Source organism: Leptodactylus fuscus, chromosome 2 (genome assembly GCF_031893055.1).
Source record: "Leptodactylus fuscus isolate aLepFus1 chromosome 2, aLepFus1.hap2, whole genome shotgun sequence".
In the NCBI taxonomy this organism is placed as follows: Eukaryota; Metazoa; Chordata; class Amphibia; order Anura; family Leptodactylidae; genus Leptodactylus; species Leptodactylus fuscus.
The window spans coordinates 251115478-251141292 of NC_134266.1; the positions used below are offsets into that span (position 1 = coordinate 251115478).

General features: G+C 41.4%; 1 protein-coding gene across 3 annotated transcripts in view; it reads right to left on the minus strand.

The window, feature by feature from the left end:
* SPATA13 (spermatogenesis associated 13) overlaps window positions 1-25815 on the minus strand; it is a 49103-nt gene that overhangs the window by 9161 nt on the left and 14127 nt on the right. Inside the window, exons 3-10 of one of the 3 annotated variants that reach the window (XM_075266031.1) lie at window positions 20362-20727; window positions 17189-17333; window positions 6983-7119; window positions 5959-6138; window positions 5683-5868; window positions 5161-5340; window positions 3457-3689; window positions 406-535 (exon numbers count right to left, since the gene is read on the minus strand). In XM_075266031.1, coding sequence (XP_075122132.1) covers window positions 406-535; window positions 3457-3689; window positions 5161-5340; window positions 5683-5868; window positions 5959-6138; window positions 6983-7119; window positions 17189-17333; window positions 20362-20727 — 1557 coding nt within the window. Of the gene's footprint in view, window positions 1-405; window positions 536-3456; window positions 3690-5160; window positions 5341-5682; window positions 5869-5958; window positions 6139-6982; window positions 7120-13754; window positions 13822-17188; window positions 17334-20361; window positions 20728-25815 lie in introns of those variants that run through there. The other 2 variants (XM_075266032.1, XM_075266033.1) reach the window with 2 other exon arrangements.

Consider the following 25815-nt stretch of genomic DNA (forward strand, 5'->3'; position numbering starts at 1 on the left):
ATCCTAAATGACACAAGGTAGGTAGGGGCCCCCAATACAAAATCTGTAATGGAACTTCAAGTTACATCTTTGCACCCAAGATTTCCAGACCCCCGCATAACAAATTGCCAGTCATTGGTGATGGGCCCAAGGCAGCCATATTGTCACTTTACTTTCCCAAAATCAGATTACACAAGGAAGTGACATACTATAATTTTGTAGTAGCTCCACTGGATTGGACAATGAACACTTTGTTTTGTGAGAAATGTTCTCTTTCTAAAGACTGAAAATACCTGGATTATAAAAGGCAGTTCCCGTCAGAGAAGTTACATAATCCCAAACTGATCACAGAAGGAATTTTCACTTCCTGGTAATTTGATTAATTTCCAGCGCCTCGAGCAGAACAGCAAGAACTTACGAACTCACCTCCCACCCTACTATGGAGACCTGCCAGCAGGCAATCTTGTCAATGCTCTCTAGCCGTCTTTTTCGCTCATTAATCAAACAGGCGACATTTTTCATGGCTTCATAGGCTTCTTTTATTTTGTTGTAATCCCTGCAACATAAACAAGTAGATGTCACATCAGCGCACCGTGCAGATCGCAACGAGGGTGGTTTATTTCAACTATGTGAAGGGTCGGACCAATGCAGCCAATCGGGTCACTGCTTTTATGGTTAGTCGGAAAAAAGGGGAATCTGAATTATTATTTTTTTTTTCAATGTGGTGGTTACTAGAGATGAGCGAGTAGTATTCGATCGAGTAGGTACTCTGTAGAATACCACACAGTAAACGTAAAAGGCGTTAACTGTGTGGTATTCTACCAAGTACGAGTATTTCGAATACCGTAGTATTCGATCAAATACCTACTCGATCGAATACTACTCGCTCATCTCTAGTAGTTGCAAAAACACACAACCAATTCAAAATAATAATAATATACAGTCATAGACAAACACTGAAATAACTCATAACTTGAGGGGTCGCAGTGGTCACAGCTGCTGGGGACAAGTCCAAACTATACCCCTCAAAGAATTGTTTTCTAACATAGAAAACCCGGAGCAACATGGTGGCTCAGTGGTTAGCACTGCAGCCTTGCAGCGCTGGAGTCCTGGGTTCGTATCCTGCCAGGAACAACATCAGTTTGTATGTTCTCCCCGTGTTTGCATGGATTTCCTTCCATTCTACAAAGACATACTGATAGGAAAAAAAAAATGGGGAATTTGGTCTACATTCTAGAGATTAGTGGGGTTCTCAGAGTCTCAACACAGGCAGCTAGCTAGAGGCACGTTAATGTGTCATTTGTGGGACAACTCCTTTAAGGCTTACCTCCGCCTACACTCACTTACAATCCTCTGCCCTTCGAACAGGAGCATGTGTTTAGTGTAATTTTACTGAATAACTTACTGACGGCTTTATTGTGAAGTTATGTGCTCCATCTGGAGCACTGGCTCATGAGAGCAGATGTCAGAATAGATGGATTTCAACTTTTCAACCCTTCTGTTCATGGTGAGAAGAGCCACTACCAGAGAAGCCCCTCTTCTATTCAGTATACATATATTGCAGAGTTGAGCATGCATGTATAGGTGTATTGGGGGTTTGTGAGATACAGGCTGGCCATACACATCAGTCAGCTGTGGCCAATGCTTCCTTACTCCATACACATGTATGCCATATTTGGCCAAGCATGCATGTGTTCTGAATAGGGAGATGGAAGTAACCCATTACCAGACACCTCTGGTGGAGAACAAAGGATTGGGCATAACAAAATTCAACATGCACAATCCTGTTTTCATCTACCATCATGAAAGAGTCAGGGCACCTAAAACATATATTGGATGGTCATCTGATCTGGTCAAATTTATCTAAAGTGTATGGCAACTTTATTTTTAATCGAATATCAGAATAAATAAAAAAGTTCTAGATTCCAACCATAAATATGAGCAGACAATGTAGCGCCTGGGAGCTGAATGTTCCAAGTTATGAATGATATGTACATGCCATAGCTGTGACTGGATCCTGTGTTCTAGCTGGTATTTAACCCATGAATATCTAATATATTCATATTTTCCCATAAAGAAATTCTTAAAGGGTTAGGGTCAGGAAAGCTGCGCTCTTTCCCGGCCTAGAAAGAATACTCTATTTTTGCAGCCGTCACACTGCAGACCTTCTCCACTTTCCCCTGCTGAGCACCAGCACAGCCCAACACTACTCCCATTGTGTTCCCGAGAGGACCATCCGTTAGCCCAGATAGAGGGAGGTCCGCGGTCACACAATACACCAAAAAGCATGGAGTGATAAGAGGCCGAGAAATTAAGGATATCATTTGGAGGCGAAGGGAACGGCCGCAATGAGAGACATCAAAACAACGTTAAAAGCCAAGTGAGAAGAATGTGTCAATTCAGCAGCGAACACTGACAGTTTGTACTTAGGGCTGAGAAATGACTTGGGGATTGTTCCAGAGAAGATACACAACAAAGCCTGTGTACTGGAGACATATATCTTTCTTTCCGTAAAATTTAAATGAGAAGTCTTGTAGTCAGATAGTCCCCGATTCCCAGCGCTGCTTCCTATCTGTGCTATCCCTGCTTCCCACCAGCGCTGCTCTAAGCATAATCCTATAGACGCCAGAACACATGCAGTAGTATATCAGATATACATATAGGACTGAACTTTCCATTACACTATGTTAAAAAGGATCCACATCCAACCAGTCACATCAAATATGCAGTCTGATCTGCAGGATGAATGTTATAAAGGAGGAGGAGCGGAGCAGATGGATAGATAGGTTTATGAAAATAGATTCAACATCACTATTATCTATCCAATTAGATTCCAATTTGTTGTGAGTTTTGGAGTCCAATGGGCGGTCCTACTCGGCAGGGGCCGATTTAGCCTACAATGGGACCTGGGCTATATGAAGATTGTGGCTAGAGTGCTCAGGGCCTTCAAATGGGCTGATCATCGTAGCAGTTCATTTCCAGTATTAGGTTGGCAATATGTACAACATGCACCTAGGATGTGGCCGATCCCAGGAATCAAGTGATTGTAGCTGAAGTTTATTTACTGGCCATGGGGTACAGCACAACAAGGTCCCTCCCTTTAATTCCCAACCCTTTGGTGAGGCAACCACGTAACTCCAATGTGCGTGAATGGAGGACACAGTGTCTGTGTAGCCATCTCTACATTCTATCCTAGCTTGAATGTGACATATGGAGTTTAGACTCAGACCTACCAGGGACTGCGAATGATGCCAATAGCTGTAGAATACGTTGGCGCTATAAAAGCAAGAGCAATAAATAGTAATAAATAACCAGTATATAATCTCCAAGTGCCCCTACTAATAGGATTTGGAATAGTAACCATACAACATGGCAAAGATATCACGGTAGTATCCTAATAAATGGATCCCTCATATTGCTTCACATTCCTCCAGTAGGCGCCCCCTAGTGAGAGTCATTTAGCAGCAGACTACCCACCTGTGGTCTTGGGTCGTGTACTTGAGCAGTTCAGCTAGCTGCAGAGGATACTTGCAGATCTTCTGGACTGGAGTCAGCAGGAAGCCATCAATAGCAATATCGATCATCTGTTGCAGCAGCCGGCAGGCCTCGAAGAAGTGCCGATATCTGCTGTGCTTCATCAGGTTGGAGAGCTCCAGGCAGGCGTTGGGGTGGTTGTTACAGTACTCAGAGTAGATTGAAAAACCATCATGCTACGTGTGCAAAAAAAAATAAAGTGTCACAATATATTCCATTGCCAGGTGGAGCGGTCATATAGATGCACAGCCATTACAATATATTCCATTGCCTTTCATGGAAATATTTTAGAATGAGTCCCTATTGGAGAGATTACCCTTATGGTGGACACACAGGTGCATGGAACGTTACAAGTAAACACATCCAACCACTATAATAAACCACTACAGCATCAATGAATCTGTCCGTATCACTAGCACAAACTGGAAACGAATATATTTCTATATAAACAAATTTTCCATATTTATACAACAAAGCCTTTATGTGCTCCATTTTGCTTTTGTCTGAGCTTGTTGTTACAACTGCATTGCACCTTGTAAGGCGTCGTGCTCCTGTGCGTCCACTATGTGACCAGATTTTTACTCCTTGGATTAAAGAGAGATCCTTTTAACCAACAGCAAACAGAGATCTTGAAAAATAAGAGAATTCCTACAGAAAGTACTATAGTTGGCAAACTTTACAAGACTTATTTTGTGAATATTCCCAAAGTTCATTCACCTGTTCCATCTCAGGCTAAACCAGAGGTCCTGTTACCATAACCTATAAAGCACTTTGATCACATTCTTTGTATGTACCATGTATGATTGAAATATGAAATTGTTGGTATTGATTTATACATTTGTAGTTCCCTTATTTAAGTAGTTTTTTTGTTCTATTATATTCTGGGTTTTCTTTTGATGAAGCCCAAGGAAGATGAAGGCACAAGGGAGGTGTGGAAGAATAAGCACGGATATTGGCTTCTTTGAGGAATCTGGGGCTTCCTAAGGATTCTCTTTTGTCAACTTCCATGACCTCCTGGATGACATCACTGGTGATGGGGACTGATGAGAGCTGAGATTTGGCTTCAGCGCTCATGTGACGCCTGCCAACGTCATGGCACTATAACACCAGTGTCATGATGTCAGCATAGTCCATGTGACCAATGAAACCCAATCATAGGCCTCATCAGTCCCACATCCCAAGAGTATAATGGTGATTCATGGAACCCTAAAAGTTTTGGATTCAGTCAAACCTGAAACTTTTGTTACATTCAGGTCCAAACTGGTTTGTTCCAAAGCAGTTTGCTCATCTTTGAACAGCATAACTTTGCCCGTAGATAAAAGATTCCCATCTTTACAAGTTGCTGACAAGAACTCCTATGGCGGAACTTACAGGAACAGGCAAACAGAGCTGCTCTACAATGTTTCCGCAACTCCCATAGAGGAGAATGGAAGTTACAGACAGTGTAGCACAGTTTTCCACAGCTCCCATTCTCCTCTATGGGAGTTACATGGACGTCGTAAAGAAGCAATTTGCTGAGATGAGAATAACACTCTAAATAACTTATTGCCAAACCAACCTTTAAGGGTTTTAGAAAATCAGAAACTTGCTGGGGAGAGGTGACATTATTGAAAGGGAAGTTATGAAATTCGAGTTCACACAACTCACATTTTCAAGGAAGCAGCCCCCGATTTCACTGAGATGAGGCTCTTCTTTGTTGTACTGCTTCTCCAGGTTTTTATAGAAAGTCTTCTGGAACCTATAGACCTCTTCAATATTCCCAAAGATGGTCTTGAGTTGTGCTTCAGTGAACATGCTTGTGTGTTTTCGACACTGCTTGATATAGCCCTGAAATAGAGAATTACATTATTAACATTATTACCTATTTCCAAAACACGCCATATAACTAGCCATCAGGATTCATTGCATATAAACTCATTTTGTATTAAAAGTACCCTGCAGATGGGATGAGAGGTTACAAAAACTCGCACTAGGACCAGCCCTGGAGAACTTTTTTTCCCCTCACTTAGAGCAATTCTAATATTCCTGTGTTGCAGCAGAATTAGCATTTCCATGTAAGAGTAATACATAATTTCCTCCTACACCAACATAGACATCAAATCCACAGACTGTATATAGGTTAATCTATGATATATGGTTGGAGCGGGGAGAGGGGATCCTGTAGTATACCTCACAGATGTCCTTCAAATGTTTAATGTAGACCCGCTCTGTGTTCATTATCTCTTGAATGACATTTGTTCGCATCTGATCCTTGTTTTCTGGGCTCTTGAGACGAAATTTAGCAACATCTGGGTCATGATCTTCATCTTGAAGACTACCAGAGTTTTCTGAAACATCTTCTTGATTGACTCGTAACTGGAAATGTAAATAGTAATTATCTTTATTACTGGACTCCAAGGTTATGGTATGGAGAATGACATTCAGATGTCCAAGTAAATGCCTTACCCTGACAAAACTTGCTGGAAACCAAGCTTCAGCGTCTCCAATTCGCCCCCACCACCAGTCCTTATTTGAAGCTTCAAGGACTCGAATGACATCTCCAGCTTTGAAGGCCAACTCCTGATCATCCATGGTGACATGATCCCATAATGCTTCTGCATAAACCGTGCTACCATCACTTATCAACTGAAAAAAAGATACATCAATGACCAAGTTACTCAGTATGTAGTAGGTGGGCGGCAATAACATACTTAAGTCATGGAATAAATTGGTGGTCTTTTAGGTAGTCATAAAGAAGACTACCAACCATGCTATAATCAACACATCAGATAAAGATCCATTTGAAGAATATGGTCCATCTAGAGATTGAGGCCATGTGTTTATAGAGGTGCCATGTATGTATCAAAAAGATCAATATGGCTGCAGGTTATACTACAATTGATGTGACCCCATTATGAAACAGATACAAGCCAACCCCTTATGTTAGCCAGATACCCAATAATTGACATCTGATCCAATATTGCTATGTATATTTGCTTAAAGAGAAGGGTCTTGTTTACTCGATGGAGACTTTAGGGTATTACACAGTCAGGAGCCAATCTGAATGAGCGCCATGTGGTGCTGAGTGAGAAGGTTATACTACCCTATGCTTCTAGGATTTGATAGAGCTAGAACATTGAATGAGATGGACCAAACCAGTAGAGATATATACACGAAAGCTTTACCTATGGCCTAGTATTAGTCACCATATTATACAGCTTGGGTGTAGCTATAGGATATATATATATATATATATATATATATATATATATATATATATATATATATATATATTTTTTATATTATATATAGTAGCATCTAGGCCTTAGCACTTAGGGAACCCAAAATCCCTCCCTCACAAAGTACATGGTTCGGAGGGCCTGTTACAAGTTTTGCGTTGTGCCTAGAAGTTGCCCATTATGCCTTTGACTCAACTATTAGAAAAGTTAGTTACAATCTAGAATCTTCTATCGGAATATGTAATCCATACCTCATTGATGGCCAGCTGCTCCCCTCCTGGCTGCAGATATCTTGGATTGGCCTGGTAGCGGTCATCATAGCTGTACTCCTCCTCACTGCCGTTGTCGTCAACCAATGTTGTGGACTCCGCTCCTCCATCTGTAGAGACTAAGGAAGATCCAAGTGGTTAATAGGTGATCACCATAGATATTTCCTATTAAACCCTCTATCCAAGTAGAAGGTCTATTCATGGCTGTAAGGCTGATGAATATTCCCCAATGGTCAGCATACCAATGAGAAGGGGGCTAGAATTGATCAGAACAACCATCTGTAGCCAAGCACCTTCTGACTGCTGATCCTCTATAGTTAAGTAGTACATGCAGATATGGACCTCAGCAGATTAGCCCAAGGCTCTGTTCTATTGTATGCGTCTTACTGAAGATCAAATCACCACCTCAAAGAAGACAATGGAGATATCAAGTATTCTGGATGAGGAGAGGAATCCTGTTATAAATTAATTATAGTAGATCATTAGCTTCCCCCCTGTCCACCCCCCTCCCCCCAAAAAAGGAATAAAAAGACTTTGGCCTTAATTTGAAGCTAAGCACCCTGTGTATCTGTAATGAACCTCTTTAATAAGGGGAAGTCTGGGATTGAAAGCTAATTTGCATACACCCTATTAAGGAATTTAGAATTAAAGGGGGGGGGGGGATGTCTCTAATCAGGATCCCTAAAGAGTGTCTCACTATTAAGGACCTGTCTAACAATACAAAGACAGCCCATTGAGTTAAATGGACACTGTGTAATGCTTCATTTCTCCAGTGGATGGAGCTGTAGGAAAATTGGATATTTACCACTGAGGGGTTAGAACAGTGGGACACCTTGTGACCAATAAGGATTGTCCAAAATGGAGAACTCCTTTAAAAGACAGTTCTCTAGTAATAGGAATAAGACTATCCACATTAGTATAGGTTGTATCCATTTTACAGGGTTGAAGTTCTAATGGTGCAGAGGTAGCAGTCATAGCCAGGCCTTGGTGTCTGAGATGGTGTCTTAAGCGGCAGAGGGGTCTTAGGACTAATGTTATAAAATGGCGCGTGGTAGATGGGGTTCCCCCATTACAAATTTCACAAAAGGGCCCAAGGGCTGCAAGTTATGTTCCTCTTAAATATGGCTATCGTATATACAAAGATCTCCAGATAAACATTGAGTTTTTAGGAACAATTATTTTTAGGCAATGGTTATGCGGATCAGTCCAAACAGAGGTATAAACATGAAGCTCCTAGGCCCCCCAGTGCAAAATCTGTGCCAGACCCCACTCAACTATGTCTATCTTATATGGTACCGGTCTCCTCAAAGTGGGAAGAGGTATTCTGTAAGCCTCAAGTTATGACCTATATAGCTATATACGTGGTGCGGGACAGAACATGAGAAGGATTGAGATGGCACTAAAGGGAATCCTTGTGACATGCTTCGGACCCTTAGGCATTGCCCCAGGTATAACACCGAGAAAGTTTGCCTGGCGCGTTCCTTTAGTAAAACTATTGTCCCATCTAATAGGGGATCTGCAGCCAGCACACAATGAAAGTATATACTGCGGTAATCGCTTTAGTAATTGTTCCCCCTACATATCAATCAGTGCTTTTCCCAATATCAGTGGCAGATTTGCTCTGATTCTGCCTCCCATTGTACTCAATGGGAGGCAGAGATTGGAGCAGGACGCTTGTTTTTTCAGTGTCCTGCTCCGACCTCTGCCAGATTACAGGGCGGATTCTGCTTCGGAATCAAGTCCGTGACTTGAGACAGATATATGGACACAATCGGGGCAGAAACAGATACAATGCTACGGAAAAGGGGGGGGGGGGGAATTAAGGGCAGTCTAATATGGACATTGCCTCTAATTCCACTTCATTTTCCACCGTGTGACTATAGCCTTACTCTTTAATGTCCACAGAAGCACAGATTATTTCAGGGGCCCTATCTCCTGGCTATGAGAACAGGGCTCAGTTACAGATTTCGCTTTGTTCTCTGGTCATATTTTGTGTTCCTTATGTTAATGATCATTCAGTAAATCTACATCTATATACTAATCTCCAGCTCAGACCGATAAGAGAAGAGCTGCCTGCGGTTCAGACAATTCTATCTACGTGACATGATATACATCAAGAGCCGTACACAAGCCAAGGAGGCCATGACATATAGTGATTTATAAGACATTGTTGTGACTATCCTTTAGTCATATCAGCCTTCATGATGTAGACGTCTTCAGCATCTACTTGACGTGAGCTTCTCATTACTACCCTGAGATACCGGAGAACCCTGCGCTTTCATTCTGCCTGTGATGACACATGAATACGATGATCAAAGCTGGCAATAGACTAATATGTACCCATTATGCCAGAGAATCTGGAGATCTGTGCACACAGAAGCAAGAACAAACAATGAAAACAGAATATTGGATATAGAAGAGGAAAAGCACACAGGACAACTAAATACCGATCCCGGGAAAAACCATGCAGCATGGTGAGAAACCTCATTAAATTGCAAAAAAAAAAAAAAGGGTATTATAAACGACTTCTAAAAATTCTCATCCACCATTTAATGACAATACTTGGTCCCTTACAGATTGCATCTGAACGTTGATGTTAAAAGTTAATGTACAATGCAACACCGCACCTACAAAATCCTCTTACAATGGAAAAATTCTTATACATGATGGGGCCACGAAAGAGGTCATCATAAGGGAAAGCAGTAAAAGTTCCCATATACGGCTAAAGTTAATAAAAATTGACACATTTCAACCATAACAAATGTTTGTTGGATGAAATTAAACAATTTCTTTAGCCGACCTACAACATACTGCCATCATGTTAGAATCTGGCCATGGCTGAAATTTTTGGGGCCCCATCATCAGTCCCTTCGTTAGAAGAACATTTCCCAAAAGTGTGTTTTTCCTTTGCCCATGGTCATGGAGCACATATGGCCAATCTGTATGTGTACCAACCTTATTTCCAGAGCGTTTCATCCCCTACCCAAGGACCGACCACCTCCTACCTACCCAGGAAGAACCACATTTAGGTGAAAGTTTCACAAGGTCTGCTCCTTCTCAAGCCAGGACAATCTGAATTTGTCGAGATTGCTACTGAAATTTCAGTACAGCCCTGGAAAATTCAGGACTCTTGGAAACTTTGCAGATGAAGGGCTATAACAGCAGGGATAGACTAAACTGAGCATGACTGTCTGTGAAACGATTATTCCCAGATGATTCATTGGACACCTTGTACATAGGACCTAAAACTATTACACATTTACAAGTTCGGTCCAGTGGACAACTCCAACTCCAATGTATGGACTGCAAGGCATCGACGTTCACGTACTTAAAGAAGGGAAGAGGCAGCATGGATAGCATATGGATGGGAGTAGTAGGTTCCAGATCTTCTGCCTTATCAGTATTAAGATAAAATCATACTGAATTAACCCTTAAAACTGTAGAAAAGCAGGACTTTCTATAGCACAAGACTAAATATAATGGCAATGATTTCCTTTCCTGACCTATAGAGCTAAGCTACAATCCATTACAATGAGTGAGAAGCTTCCAGGCAGTAAGGAGCCAGAATATAACATGCCGCTGGCTGAACGTACTGCAGTATACTGCAGCACCGCACCAGGATCACACAAAGCCAGAGAAATCGTGCCCCTAAGAAACAGGGCTGCCAGAGTGTATTTATATGGTGTGGTATTACAGGCCCCAGCGATATCAGAAATCTATGCCATGTATCCATGATATTCCTTAAAATCTATCTGTCTGAGTATACACATCCATATTATATATATATATATATTATGGCTATAGAGGCTTGCTCAGGTAAAAGGGAGTCTGTCACCAGAACCCAGATAGGTTAGGATCACCTGAACTAAACACCATTTCCCCTTGTAAACTGGCACCTCCATTGCTAAGATATACAGATGAGCTCTTTGTGCAATAGAGCGCCCCCTGTTGCTCCCAAAAGTCCATTTGCATATTGACAAAAACAAACAAACAAACACACACAATGTCTTAGCTAATCGCAACATAAAACACCACTTGATTCAAGTGACCCTAACTTATCTATGGGGCTGGTATGATATATAGGGTCCTGGTAACAATCACCCCTTAAAGGGGATTTTCCCTTTAAATCAATATCTGATCAGTGGGGTTCGATTCCCTACTAGGCGCCATTGTGCTTTGCCGAGCACAATCTATCCTTTATTACCTACCAAGCACATCATTGTATATTTGGCAGTGGCTGTGTCTGGTAATGAAGCTCAGTCCCACTCAAAAATAATAGGAGGGGGTGTGTGTTCCTCTTCTATAGGAGGTTAAAACATATTAAAGGGGGGTGACTTAAAATTTTTTGCCCTGGGACCTCAAATTCTTTAAAATTGACCTAACAAGTCCCAGAGCAAGCAGTCTAACAGGTATTTGGAAATTATATCACATTGTATATAGTTGCTTGGTCTATCTCACCTTAAATTGGTTAAGAAATGGCTCATATAACTGAAACCAGGCCCCCATTCATAAGTGTATCCCGAATAGTTTTCCTTCATGAAGGAAACTTCCAGGGGAACAGATATGATAACATCTTATTGATCCTCAAGGGGATAATGACATTACCAAGGTGTCAAATTCCTCACTCTCAGAATAAGCTCCCAGCTAATGCATAGGCCGCAGCCTCCAATATGGCCGCTCTCTCGCTACAGCAGTGTTATGATTGTTCACACTCTCTTATGTATCCCAAAACTGACTCCTACTAACCAAAGTCCTTGACAAACAGCACTGCCCCCTCCGCAGCAATGTGAAAGGTGTGAAAAACGTCTAACAGCTAACAAAGCCCTGACATGATGTGCAATGCTATAGCAGATGTTGTGAGAGCCATTAGTTCCACCCCACTTCTACCTGCAGGATAAGATCGCCCGGGAATTATTTGCCAAGATATGTGATACACAGCTTGGCAGCGCTCCGTGCATGGTGACCGGACCCCCATTATGGATTACATCTTAATACACTGTGCAGCACATCTGTCAGGAAGCTTGTGAATCCTCAACACAGCGTCTGGCTCATTTACTGAAAATGTAATTCAGCCATTTCTGTACTAATAAGACAAAAAAAAAAAATCACCTATGCACAGTGTACTTAAAAAAGGTTTGTCTGGAAATGTAAAATTAAAAACAAACAAAAAAAAAAAACAAAAAAAAAAAAACCACACACACACAAACACCCAATGTTCCCATAAGCACATCCACTCTTGTGAATGGTAGGTATGGCAGTTTATCCTAGTGTAGTTGCAATACCAGACATGGCCAAAGGGTAGGGGTGACAGTGTTTCTGGTCACATATTCTGGGCTCAATCTTGTCTGGAGACCCAGACTCCCTGCATTATAGTGTTCTGTTTCCCACAGCTCTACTATCCTATACCGGATAGTGGAGTCATGGGGAGGCAGTGACTCCTAGCATTATAGATCACAAGTGTGGGAAATACAGGAATATATGTTCTGGACTCCATTTCTATCAGGAGGCTTTAGGCTTCCTTCTCAAATTCCAGTGTGAACATTTCCTTATAGATAATTAATCACACAGGCATTCTATACAAAGCAGTTGCGATCTACACTCTATACACTTGCTTTGCATACCCAAAATTTGGTGATGGGACACAGGTTGCTGTATACAGTAGCCTTTAGTCTTTGGATGGAACAACAAGGTATATTGGGTCATTACAGTATCTATAGTCATGAATACCTTTTCCTATGGAATAACGCTTGTAAATAAATAGCTCCATACACCGCTGGGTCTCTTCAATGAAAACCAGTACACCCCTGAGCTGCAACTAAGGCATGCCATTTTGTTCACCTGTAACCTACTCTGTACCAATGAGGGACAAGAACCCAAAAATTACTGGTTTACTGCATGGGTGTCATGTATAGAGTAGGATCTATGGAATTACCTTGCTATGCTTCTATACTACTTGGTATATGTGCGGTATTCATTTATTGTGCCGTCATCCAGTTTGCACGGTCATATGTAGGGTTACAATTTGACAACAGACTAAATATACCGGACAGCATTTTGGGCTTCTTGCCCCTCATCAGTACACAGTAGGGTGCTAGTTGGCCATATAATATCTGACTGTAAATAAACCTACAGAGCCAACCAAAAACTGCTGTCTCGAGATGGGTCACTCTTCCTTTAGACTTGGCTAATATGAGAATTTGCATACCCTTTCCCATGGAGCATTGCCTGAAAATACACGATTGAGTCTCTTCAATGAAAACCAGTAGCCCCAGAGGTGTCTAAAGGGAAGGGGTTTCATCATCCTATTATATAGAATATATTCAATGAAGAGTAAGGTTGGGAAACCTGTAGTGCATCTACTGCCGCTTCTTGGACTAACTGATCCCCCCTCAGGACCTAAAATATCCTGGGGCCCCTGTATTAGTTAGTGGTCCACGATTCTACTAAGGTGCAGCTTACTTTAAATCTAGTCTTACACTTGCACCTCTTCAGATTTCCAATACAAGATCAGTGAAAGAGTTAACAGTATACAGACGCCCTCTAATAATGGAGAAATAAAATCTGGAATTAGCGCAGAAATTGATTCTCCTCTTCCCTCCCTGTAAAGCTGTTCCAGGCAGTAACGCAGAGCACAAATCCTAATCCAGATTTCTGTCTGCAGTGAACATCCATGTGCAGCACATCCCAAATCATTCCCCATCTAAAGCAACTACTTTCCCAAAGCCAGACAGACCCCCCACATCCGTGCACCTACCCATGTGAAGACTTTCCAGACTCCAGAATCGTGTCATTTCCCCTCGGGCCACCATGCTTTTGGGAAAAGAAAAAAAAAAATGCACAAAAAAAAAAAAAAAAAGGGGGCTTGGTTTTTCCAAAAGCAAATACACAGCAGCTACAAAAAGAGAGGAGAGGCGCTCTGTCAAAATGAGAGGCTGCTGCTATAAGCCGGCTGTGGAAAGAGCTTATTCATTCCCTCCATCCTCCACGCCTGCAGTTCAGGCCAGACACTAGGAGGGAACTGACAGATCAACATTATGTGTTGCTGCAAATTTGGTTGCTTAAATGACGACACCATGGGGTACCCTTAGGGAGGAAGTGAAAACACTAAACATCAATATGAATGCAGTCTACCAGCCGCCTCCGCTGCCAACCAGACAGCCAAGCATTAGGAGTCACATAGAAACTCCAAGCACCAGCTGCAGAATGTTTTAAAGTTTATTTTAGGGGGGGGGGGGGGATCTGTTGTCTTCTCGAATTAAAGGGGTATCCTGCATTTGGAAAGAAGCATATTGAGTAAGCTGATATAATGTGCAAAGCTTGGTGTCTGAGAAGTTACAGCTGCAGGGAGTTGTATCACAAAGTCTATATAGAGATCAATATACAATATGTACTTTATAGTTGCCTATAGGGATGTAGGCTTAAAGGGAGCCTGTCAGCTGGAAATCTGTATCATACTAATGGCAGTACCTTGTAGAGATGCTTCTACATACTCCAAAGAGGCCTTTCTTATTCTGCATTGCAGCTCCATGTTCATGCAGATCAGGATTTTATTTCTATGCAAATTTGGGTGGGTTCACACCTGCGCTCGGTCTCCACTTTGTGAGTTTCCATCTTCTGCCCGAGAAACTGGACAGCAGACGAAAACAAGCAGTCAGGTATCAAACCTATTCATTTGAATGGGTTTGCAAAGTGTCTGCCGTGAGCGTCTTCTGCCTCTCTGCAGCGAGAGGATTTTTTTAACCGGACACAAAGTCAGACATGCAGGACTTTGTATCTGGTTAAAAAAAAAAAAAAAAAACCAAAACATGGTTTCGATGCGGAGGCCAGAAGACGCTCACAGGCGGACACTGACTGCCGGGTTTCCGTCTTCTGTCCAGTTTCTCGGGAAGAAGACGGAAACCCACAAAGAGGAGACCGTGTGCAGGTGTGAACCCGCTCTAAGCTGAAAAGGACTTTCGCCACTTTTTTCTCCTATAATATCTACACTGGGGCTTCACTCGCCGCTCTTGATAGCCAGTTCTGGATGGAGAAGACACTTTTCAGCTACTTTACATAAGAAAATGCTGATTGTCATGAAAATGGAGCTGCAATGCAGAAGACGACAGACATCTTTGGAAAGTGTAGAAACCGCCCTACAATATATTGTCATTAGTCTGATACTTTTTTTTTTTTTTATACAAAAAAAGATAAAAAAATTTGGTCAAAGTGAACAATAATTTAATGATACCACGATGGACAGCAGACTTCTGACAACCAAAAACCTGATAATCTTGTTGGATATTATTGGCTGATAATTTACGATTTTTATCATCTTTTGTAAATCCCCTCCTGTTCCAGCAGTTGGTGACATTCGTACAACAAACCCACCATTAAAGTGGAATTTTATTTTAGGAACATGGCCAGCCTTAAGTGCATGAAAAATACTTCTATGCCCTTGAGCTTTGTAGGATTGCATACATTATATGTAGGATTATAATATATGGGCTGTATATGGCAGTATTCTATGGCTATGTATCCTAATATGAATGATTGGGGACCTAGGTCACAAATCTGCCCTTCGGCCTTCCAGGATTTTCATTACGCACATGGAAAGAAGCCAAATTAAAAATATCCAATGGATCTCATCGTTGACAACGGAGTTCATTGGACTTCCATCATTCTACCAATTTCCAAGACATAATATAATGCAGTATGCTGAGCTGGGACAAACTCTGATGTGAACTAAAAACGAAACCTCCAATGCAAATGTAAACTATGCCTAAAATAACTTCATAATATGTACATACAATGGACTCACATACAAATCTTCAAAATGATATATAGTGATGCCGAAATGGAAGGTTTACCTATTGAATAAACTGCTATAGAACCATATTTAACTATTTTAGGACATACGGATGTGATAAAGGGGTTCAGTCTACTACCCCTTCTACTCTATGAGCCAGAATGAACAGTGCCCCAAAAACAACAGCTCTTGCACCCACTAACTCAGCAATATAATGCACCATGTAATATTACACTTCCCTGTAGTAGTCACTACATAGAAAGGGAATAGTTGACCGCATTTTCCCCAGTAATAGGAACAGGCGCAGCTTCAAATTCAACAAGGGCAGGGGCGTAGCTATAGGGGGTTCAGTAGTAGCTGTCACTATCAGGTTCTGGAACCTTAGGGAACGCTAAAGGTCCTTCTGCCACGTAAATCACCACTATACTAGAAGGCATATTGGAGCTCCATTATAGAATTTGCATTGGAGCCCAGGGGATTCAAGCTAGGCCTCTGAACAAGGGGTTGTGTGACCGACCCTTAGAAATAGAACAGAGTTAAAGTGTAAGAAAATCTGACAATGAAGAGTTTAACCACAAAACCAACATAGAAAAGGGCAAATTACTCAGCATTCTTACAGACCAGGAAGAGGTCCCATTATTCTATAACCAACCTCCAGATATCACTGTGTCTACACTAAATTCTTACTTGGAACAAAGCACTGACCAAGCGTGCAAATTTCATTCTGGTCAGGATTCATATATACAGTATAAACCATAAACAAGCTCAGGCTATTGTAATGGCGGGCCCTGAAGAGCGAGGGCCTATTCTACTCTTGGCTTTTGGCTCAAAAACACACAATCAAAATCAGCACCAAAAAAGCCTTAAAAGGGGTCTTCGCCTTCTCAGGATTTTGACTGTCCTTGCGTCTCCCCTCCCTTCCACTTCCCGTTTGTCAGATCACGCCAGCAGGATACTTCGTGCTTGTTCTAAATTTGGACTTCCACACAGAGGTAACACACACATATAGGGCTCAGCAGCTGAAAACACTTTGCAGAGAAAGCAAGAAACAGAAGAGAATGTAGATGGCCAGGAACAGTGTGACCAGAGGTGGTAGAATGAGTAAAATGGAACAAGATAAAGCAATATATTGGGTAAAACATTTCAGTTAACGTAACTCAAACTACAAGTGTGAATATGTGGAGATGAGGCACCCCCTCTAAAAAGGTAGAAAAGCTTTGTCCATGTAATTTCCAAAATGGAAGGATAGCGATGTAGCAGTTTTTGTAGTTTCCAGAGAAATCACAAATCCTTCAACCACACAACAACATCAGAGCGTTAGAAAATTCACCCTGGGAGTTAAGATTAAAAAGCACCAATGAATGAGTATACATAAAGGCAAAAACACTAAAAATGCAACTTACTGTTAGAAATCCGTATAGTCCGTTTGCGTCCAACTCTGTCAAGGCCAATTGGTGTGCTTTGTGAGAAGGCAAATGGCCGTAAGCGAGCTGAGACAGCCTTGTACGGAGGCACTTTGTGTGATGGAACAGGAGGCCGAGGGATTGGCTGCAAATGGGGCACAAAAAGGAAAATATCACTGGTTATAAGAAACCGTAAAGAACTATAAAACCCATTAAATTCTACACTAAAAGACTTTCCATATTCATGAAATACTGACTGCACTAGTGTCGGAAAGGCTGACATATCACACTGACTGGCTGCCACAATCATAGTAGACACAGTATGTCACCACTGCCGCACTGTGGACATAGACTAGCCAGGGAACTATATGGATTAGAACAGCAAGTATAATATTTCATTTTGCATATACTGTATTACCGTACGTATTTATAGGTTCGCACACAAAAAAAAAAAAAAAAAAAAATTGGGCAAATTTTTTTTTTCCTCATTAGGAAACTACGTTTACAGCAATTCTTTATTATCCTTCAATGACCAGGATGTGTGTGAAAACCAAGGGTGTATATCGATCATAGTGGAAAATCCATCCAGGGACCAAGTTTGGTTTTATACCGTAACAATGGGTGGTGAGAATCTATATAGGGATCATATAAGGGAGATTAGGACATATAAGCCCCAAGTTCCTTCCGTAGAGGTGGGATGAAGTCAGGGTCATAGCTATAGGAGGTGCGCGGCTAGCAGTCCCTACCAGCCTTGTAGGGTCCACATAAAATGTCCCACTATTCCAGATGGCACAAGGCAGGTTGGGACCTCCTTACCGATTTGGCACTGAGGCCCAGGAGCTCAGGATAAAGCCTCTGGCCCTAGTATATGTGCTATGGCTTCCTCATCTCACTCCCTGTAATCCACAATCCCGTACCCCCTCCCTCCCCTTTACTGAAGATAATTGACTATACATAAAGTTTTTCTGACCTTTCAAAATGGGAAAACAAGGCGGGGCTGCGGTTTTTAATTTCACGCCATTTTAATTTTATTTACATCCTATAGAAAGGACATTCAAATTTTTCTGTGCAATTCATTCTAGCGTGAAAAATGACAAGCAGCGCTTACATAGGCTTCACTACTACAGATCGCAGAAGGTTCAAGAAGCCAATATAGATCTTTTTCTGTTGACTATGGGCATCTTTTTACGACTGGTGGCAGACGCAAAACGTAGATCTGCCATGTTAGGGCCTGTGCACACGATGTAATGCGGCGTTGATTCTGACACGTAAACTCGTGTCAGAATCAGCACTTCAAAACAGAATCCCATTGACTTAAATGGGTTCCATTTAACGCCTGTAACACATTGAAATCAATGGGTTAAAAAGCCTCCCATTGATTTCAATGTGTAGCACCTGTAAGATGGAATCCATTGAAGTCAATGGGATTCTGTTTTGAAGTGCTGATTCTGACACGAGTTTACGTGCTTTGGCTGAAAAGTCTTTCTTGAGGAATGATCATTCTGATCCTAGCAATGGAACACCAAATGGGACCATCATAATAACTTATCCCTTATGCAATGGTTATGTGATATAAGGTCTGATCATTGTGGGGCGTGAAATGGGGAAATTCACACTGCTAGGAATCCTCACTAATGATAAGAACAGGGGTCCCAATTACCCAATGTGAATGAAGCAACAGCCACACATGTGCTCGGACTTTCTTTTCAATTCTATGGTACTTCCATATGAGATAGAGATTTACTTTTCCTTAGACCCATAATGATGAATAAAGCAGCTGCGCCCATTCGTGACTGCTGCTCAAATCACACAGGGGATTGTAGACTCCAATTTTCGTGATCTTTGGGCATTCCCGTTAATGGATCAAACACAAACACTTTTCTACCCAGTGGATGTGACAAATGTTATGGTGGTCCATCCCCTTTAACTTATGGCATTCTCATCCAGAAGGTCTCCAAGCTGCCATTGTCAAGGTAACTATTGCCTGGATCATCATCATTGGAGGCAGGCTAAAGTAAAGAATGAAGCCATACAAAGAATGGGGCAGAAGTATTCAATAGCATGTTTACAAAAATAAATAAAATTCAGCAATATGCTGGAAAATTTCCTCTCGATGATCCTTCCTTTGATGGAACTGGATAAAGATAATGGTCATGGCTCAAAGGGTCTAAGGCAATGTTTATAGGTTTGTTGTAGACTGGATATTGATAGCCTATTCTTAGGATAGATTGTCAGTTCAGTGGTGGTCTGACATTGGGCACCTCCACCGATCAGCTGTTGGGAACAAAGAGCTGGAAGTTGATGCTTATGAAGCTTAGTTCCCTTTCAGATTAATCCAGAGCCCTGACAATCAGATACTGATGACCTATCCTAAGGATAGACAATGGATGCCGCTGGACACCATAGACTATAACGGAATCTCTCAGGCATCCATTTTTTTTTGCCCTGAAATTGGACAAAAAAAGGTCAGAATTTCACCTGGGATTTCTGATGAACAATGTGAAGACTCTGAATGGAGACAATTTGGACTGGATTGGTCAACTAACTATATCTTTCATCCATGCTGAATTTCAACATGCCTGATCCTATTAATCCTGGGGAGCAAAACCACGCCCTAAGGTATCTGGCAGAAGCTTACAACCTCTCTCTACATCCAGAAGAGGAGATGGGGAGGGAGATAAGGAGATAAGTCACTAGCAGTAGGTTGGACGAACGTTTGGCCAACTTAATTTCTAGAGCTATCATTATTACAGTAGGGATGGGTTGTAGTAGTGGGTTGCCCAAGAGGAACAAAATAAAAGAAAGATTACTCCTATAATCTGTTATTTAGACTACTGATATTTTTTCGCCATTCTGAGCAGGTCACACAAGGCCACAGAAACTCAATAATATTAGATGATTAGTAGATAGATCATAAATGATTAATGTTCTATTGCATGCAGATTCCCGACAGCCCCGAATCAACACCATAGTGTAGATTTTATTGATGTCTCAAGATTGTTGTAAAAAGTGAATACAATTAGTGAGGAAAGCCAAGAAACTGGAGTTAGTCCAAGAGCGTGCACATTTTATTGTGAAGGAAAGAAATTGTAATGGAGATGAATTTGTTAGGACAATTCAAGAGAAGATTCGGACGGTCTTTCATTCTGCAGAGGTCATGCTCCAAGGCTTACTTTTTGAAGCATATCTCCATTCTCTTCATCCTCGCTTGTCCCATATAGGTTGACACCACCTATTACAGAAATGGGTCTTCTTTTATAGTTCCCTCTGAACTCCATACTAGGTTTGCCATCTTTTGGTTCCTCACTAACAGAACGTGAGGGAAATGTAGAAGTGGAACCATCGCCATTTTGGCAATCCATAGGAACGTCGTCTTCTGGGATGGAGAAACTGCGAATGGCCATCTGACCATAGTCCGAAAGAGGTCTTGGCCTACACCGGCTTTTTCCAGTGACCCATTTCTGAGGCGATACTTTTTGAGATTCTGTCTTTTCCTCATCTTGAGGTGGAGGTTTGGTCCAGGAGTCTTCAGTCGTAACCTTTTTTTAAAATGTGAACAATGCAAGTGAGGTAACTTGGTGAATGTTAGGTCCATTAACAAAAGCAAAAATGAAAAATGACAATGACAAGGACTTGAGTCTGAAGGATCAATAGTCCACGCTATGTTTTTTTTAAGTTATTTCTAGCTGTTGTAACCAAACTTCCCAAAAATAAAACAAAATTTACAATGGTCAGAAATGATATTTTACCTCCAATACTAAACATTAAGTAACATTTGTGACTAATACCTAAATAACAGGTACGAGCTAGTAACAATTACATGAAGGCGGAAAAGTGTACTATGTATTGGACTCCTAGAGTAACTATACGTTATCATTCAGATTCTACTTTGCTAACTCAGGTTATAAGTTAATAGTTATTGACCATCAAATGCAAACAGGTCCCATGGCAGAGATCAAACTGGGCCCCATTAGAGCAGGTTTTGGGGTCAGGGACTGAAGGGTTGGATATTTGTTTCCCCATCCCATGTGCCTAAACCATAGTTCTGTCCAGAGAAGGCTTCCCTCTACCTAATGGCAAAGGATATGAGACCAAGCAAGACTTTCCCGAAATGATTAAGGGCATAGCACATGGGCTACCAGGGTAACATGGTGGCTCCGTAGTTAGCACTGCAGCGCTGGAGTCCTGGGTTCGAATCCCGCCAGGAACAACATCTGCAATGAGTTTGTATGTTCTCCCCGTGTTTGTGTGGATTTCCTCCCATTCTACAAAGACATACTGATAGGAAAAAAAAAAAATGTACGCGTACATTATGTGTTGTGTTCTAGTTACGTAGCTACCCAAACCCACTGCTATTTGGCAGAAGAATTTTCTCTCGGGGGCTAGGAAAGGTAGGAGTTAAAACCTGTGCCATATTTGTCACCACCCATTTTTCTGCTATAAACAAAATCACACAAGAGACCTCTGGCGAATTTTTTATGTAGTCCAAAACTGCATTAAAAAGAATAAAAATAACATTTTCAAGTCCTTGGTTTTACTGTAGTGATCAAGCTCATTTGAATTGCAAGGTGTGAACATACCCTTAAAAAAAATAAAAAAATAAAAATTATATATAAATATATATATATATATATATATATATATAATATAGTCATGAATGATGCATCGTGTCCATCTGACTTTACCCGTCATAAATATTTCAACCATATATCACTACAAGCTACAGAAATATAAAAAATATACAATAAAACCTAAAAACTGTCACTTTCCCTTAACCGGATGCAAATTTGTAGGCCTATATTTGCCATAGGTATTACTAGACCACTTTTACATGACCATCTTTAGAGCCATTCAGATCTGTCAGAGGATCAGAACAACAGACATTAATATTAGCAGATTGACAGATACAAATGAAAGCGTATTAGATTTCGAGGAATAGATTATAATACCTTACTATCTGTAACAGACAAGGGGCTCCCACAGACGCACTGAAACAAGAGACAGCTGACTGTCGGCATTCTGACCCCCGACCACTTAATGCCAGGTAATTCCTTTAGACGTGTCTACATATAGTAACAGATTTTCTCCTCCTTGATATTTGCTTGCTATGTTTGCAGGTGGACCTTGTACCTTTCACAGGGCAGCTCCTCTATCTGAGCTCTTAACTCATAAAATGCCAGCACACAGGAGAATATTATCTCAGACAAGTTCTATATTCCACACAACGGGTCAATTTGATACAATGTAGACACAAACATATTACAGATACATAGATGTTACTGCATAATAGCATTTCCTTTACGGCTTGCTGAAAAGTTGACAAGGTCAGACACGGTGTAGGTCTGAAATTGCAGACAAAAGTCTTGCAGGCAGTATATTTTTGTCTGGCAAAGTCAGGGAGAAAACAATGGATAGACAATGGGGTTCATCGGGATCCGCCGTTAAGACAAGCCAGAAGAACTGGGCTTGGGTTTCCGTTTTATGGGTCCTCGAAGAATGGAAATTCAACACAGATGTCACCCTAGCCACACACTGTGAATCCCCTTATTTACCTTATCCACAATAGAAACATTGATGATAGAAAGTTCCCAACATACATGGTAGACAGTGGCTATCTTTCTTGTGGAGAGGAGAATAAGCCACTGTCAGACACCCCTGGTTGCGGTTTATCTCAAAGGACTATGACATGTCACTGAGACAACCCAAGTTAGCCAGTAGTGTCAACTTTTACAAAGTCCCTTCCTTTATTTCTCATCATAGGAACAGCGCCACTGTTGTCCAAAGATCATATGTGGTATTGCAGCTAAAAGTGCATTACCACACACAACCTTTGAACAGGAGTGGCGCTATTATTTGGAATAAAGAAGCCAGGTTTTGCTTATTGTTTAGGTGCCTGTACATGTATGAGAAGATATCCCGGACACAATAAGGACATCATGGCTGGGTTTCTGACTAGTCTCAGACTATAGGAAGTTCCTGCATTCATTGTCATACTCATTGGCAACTGAACAAAACTACAGATTCTTACAAAAACATGAAATTATACATCTATTTCAAAGTTTTTGATTTTATGATCCATGGGTAAGTCTCTAATGTCAGAAAGTCTGAATTATAGGTAAGCACTATAGCTTACACTACATAGGCCATTGCCTTGCGCAGACCAAAATTTCCTGTGATAGAATTTCAGTTCTATCATATATTATACATGCTTGCCATCTTCCTTGGAGGACCAGGCTCATGAGAAAGATTCAATAGAATCTTGGCCATTAATATCATGGTCAAGACATGAAAAAAAAAACAAACAAATCCTGCTATACCAGACACGGTGTCAACAAGACTTGTGTCAAAGGCTCCAATATACGACTGGCAGAGGTCACCATGTCTTGCCTCATCACTTGCCTCACTTGGCACTAGAGTCAGCACTGTACTGCCAACTAGACTTTGTACCATCACACTGTCACCACCACTTGGATTTTACACGCTAAAGTCCTATTTGTTACACGTAACACTTACAAGATTTTTTTGATTTTTGTAGATGTCTTGAGCTATACAAAATTGGAGGTCCTCGGCTGTACATAAATCTTACACAAATTTTGGCAGGCCATTGTAGTACCTTTTTTACTCCATATTCTGCCCTTGAGCGGTTAGGTAACAAATAAAGTCTCCTTGCATATTGTTTACCGTAAAGCAGGACACACCTATGGGATGCAGAGGTAGCATTACTACCCAGTCCCTGGTGCCTCAGAAGGTCCAAAGTGGGCATGACAGTCATAAGAAGAGTATCTCAAATGGCGCATAGTTGGTGTTGGTCCTATTACAGATTTCATAATGAGGCCCGAAACGTCAAGCTACAGTACATCAGCCTCCCAAATATATGGGCTGTGAATGACTGTGTGATATTTCTTCTAAACAGAAGCTGCGCCTCCACCTTTGAGCTAATATTTTTATTGCTCTGTTGCATTATAGGTGCTGAACAAGATAAATAACGAAGCCACACGCAAAAGTGACTATTATGGGATCCATCGAATGTTCGACCTGGTGATCTTTGGTCTCGCGACAGGAGCCACGGCAAAAATCAATGTGTAGCCCTAGTGTTAGGTCTGTTTCCAGGTATCAGCTGGATTTATTATCTTGAATGTGAACTGCCCTGACACGCTAACATATCCATAGACTTTTTTTTCGACCCTTAACGTGCTCACGGGAAACAACCCTTACTGAATGTGGCCAGTAGACTTCATCATAGGGCAGATGAGGGGAGCACAGAATGGCAGTATAATGGCACTCTCATATATAAATATTAGATTGTCTGTCTGTTCTTAATGCGCGACCAAATGACTGGACCACCAAATTTGGCACACAGATACATCAGGTGTCCGGGAAGGTTTTAGACTGGGCCTCAACTCTCTCGGACGTACCCTTCCTGAGATACAGTATTCCCAGAACAATGACCTGCATTAGCCAATACAAACCTGCAAGTCTTCCACTCACATTTCAACTGCCATACACACAGTCACTCCACATGCACAAGCCAACATTAATATCCAAACTGAGATACACACATCAGAGGACTAGATACATGGCTCAGCACACAGTACCACACATCAGAGGATTAGATATGCGGCTCAGCACACAGTATCACACAGAGCTTTACTCCAGGTTTCCATAGCAACTCAGCAATTTTTCTTCACTGTTGTATGTTAGATTTAAAGGGGCAGGGCACTGTGGATGACACTAACACAAGGTCACATTCACACAGCTTTACTCCAGGTATCCATAACAACCGATCGCAGGTTGTGTCACCAATATACCAACTGAGATACACATGATCACACGACGCTTATGGACATACACAAACATCATACAAAATACACCAGTGCAAAACTGGGGCCACTGCACAAACATATATATATCTCCATTCGTGTGAAGCCGGGCCCTCCTGCTAGTAGTAGGAGGGCTCAGTAGTATCCGAGACATAACCATTGGAAAAGCCAAAAAGTGCCAACACGAACATGTCATGCCAACAACCCCCCCAGTTATTAGCTGTAATTTGTGGGAGAAAAATCAGGATGTATTCAAAGTTCCCTGTAGCACCGCCACAGGTGAAATTAAGTATTGCACAGCTTCTATTAAACCAATGGGCTATCCTTGGAAATCTTGGATATATTGAGTCCTCCAAAGTGAGAGACCCTCTTTGCTACCACTCTTCACTTTGGTTCATAGGTAAAGGAACCTGAACCGCTAACTATTCACTAAGAAGTCATACATTATAGGTTTTGCAGAATAGACAACCCCTTGAAGCATAGTTTAGACAGTACAATTTTGATCCAGCTGCTGTACTTTTTTTTTCTAGCCAAAACCAGCAACAGATCTTATAATGGAAGTTAAATATGAAAGCATCATTTCATTTCCTTTCATTAGTCTTTCTTATCCAATCCCAAAATTGGCAGAAGTTATATCAAAACTGCACAATGCAACAGATTGCAGATAAATGCTTGCAAAGTGAATCTCTGCATCATGACCATAATAGACCAGACTTTGGCCTGAGAAATCACTGACACTTCTGTACTGGGAAATTATCTATTGGTTTATGACATGCAGTAGTCACTAGTTTTATAGTGTTATATTTA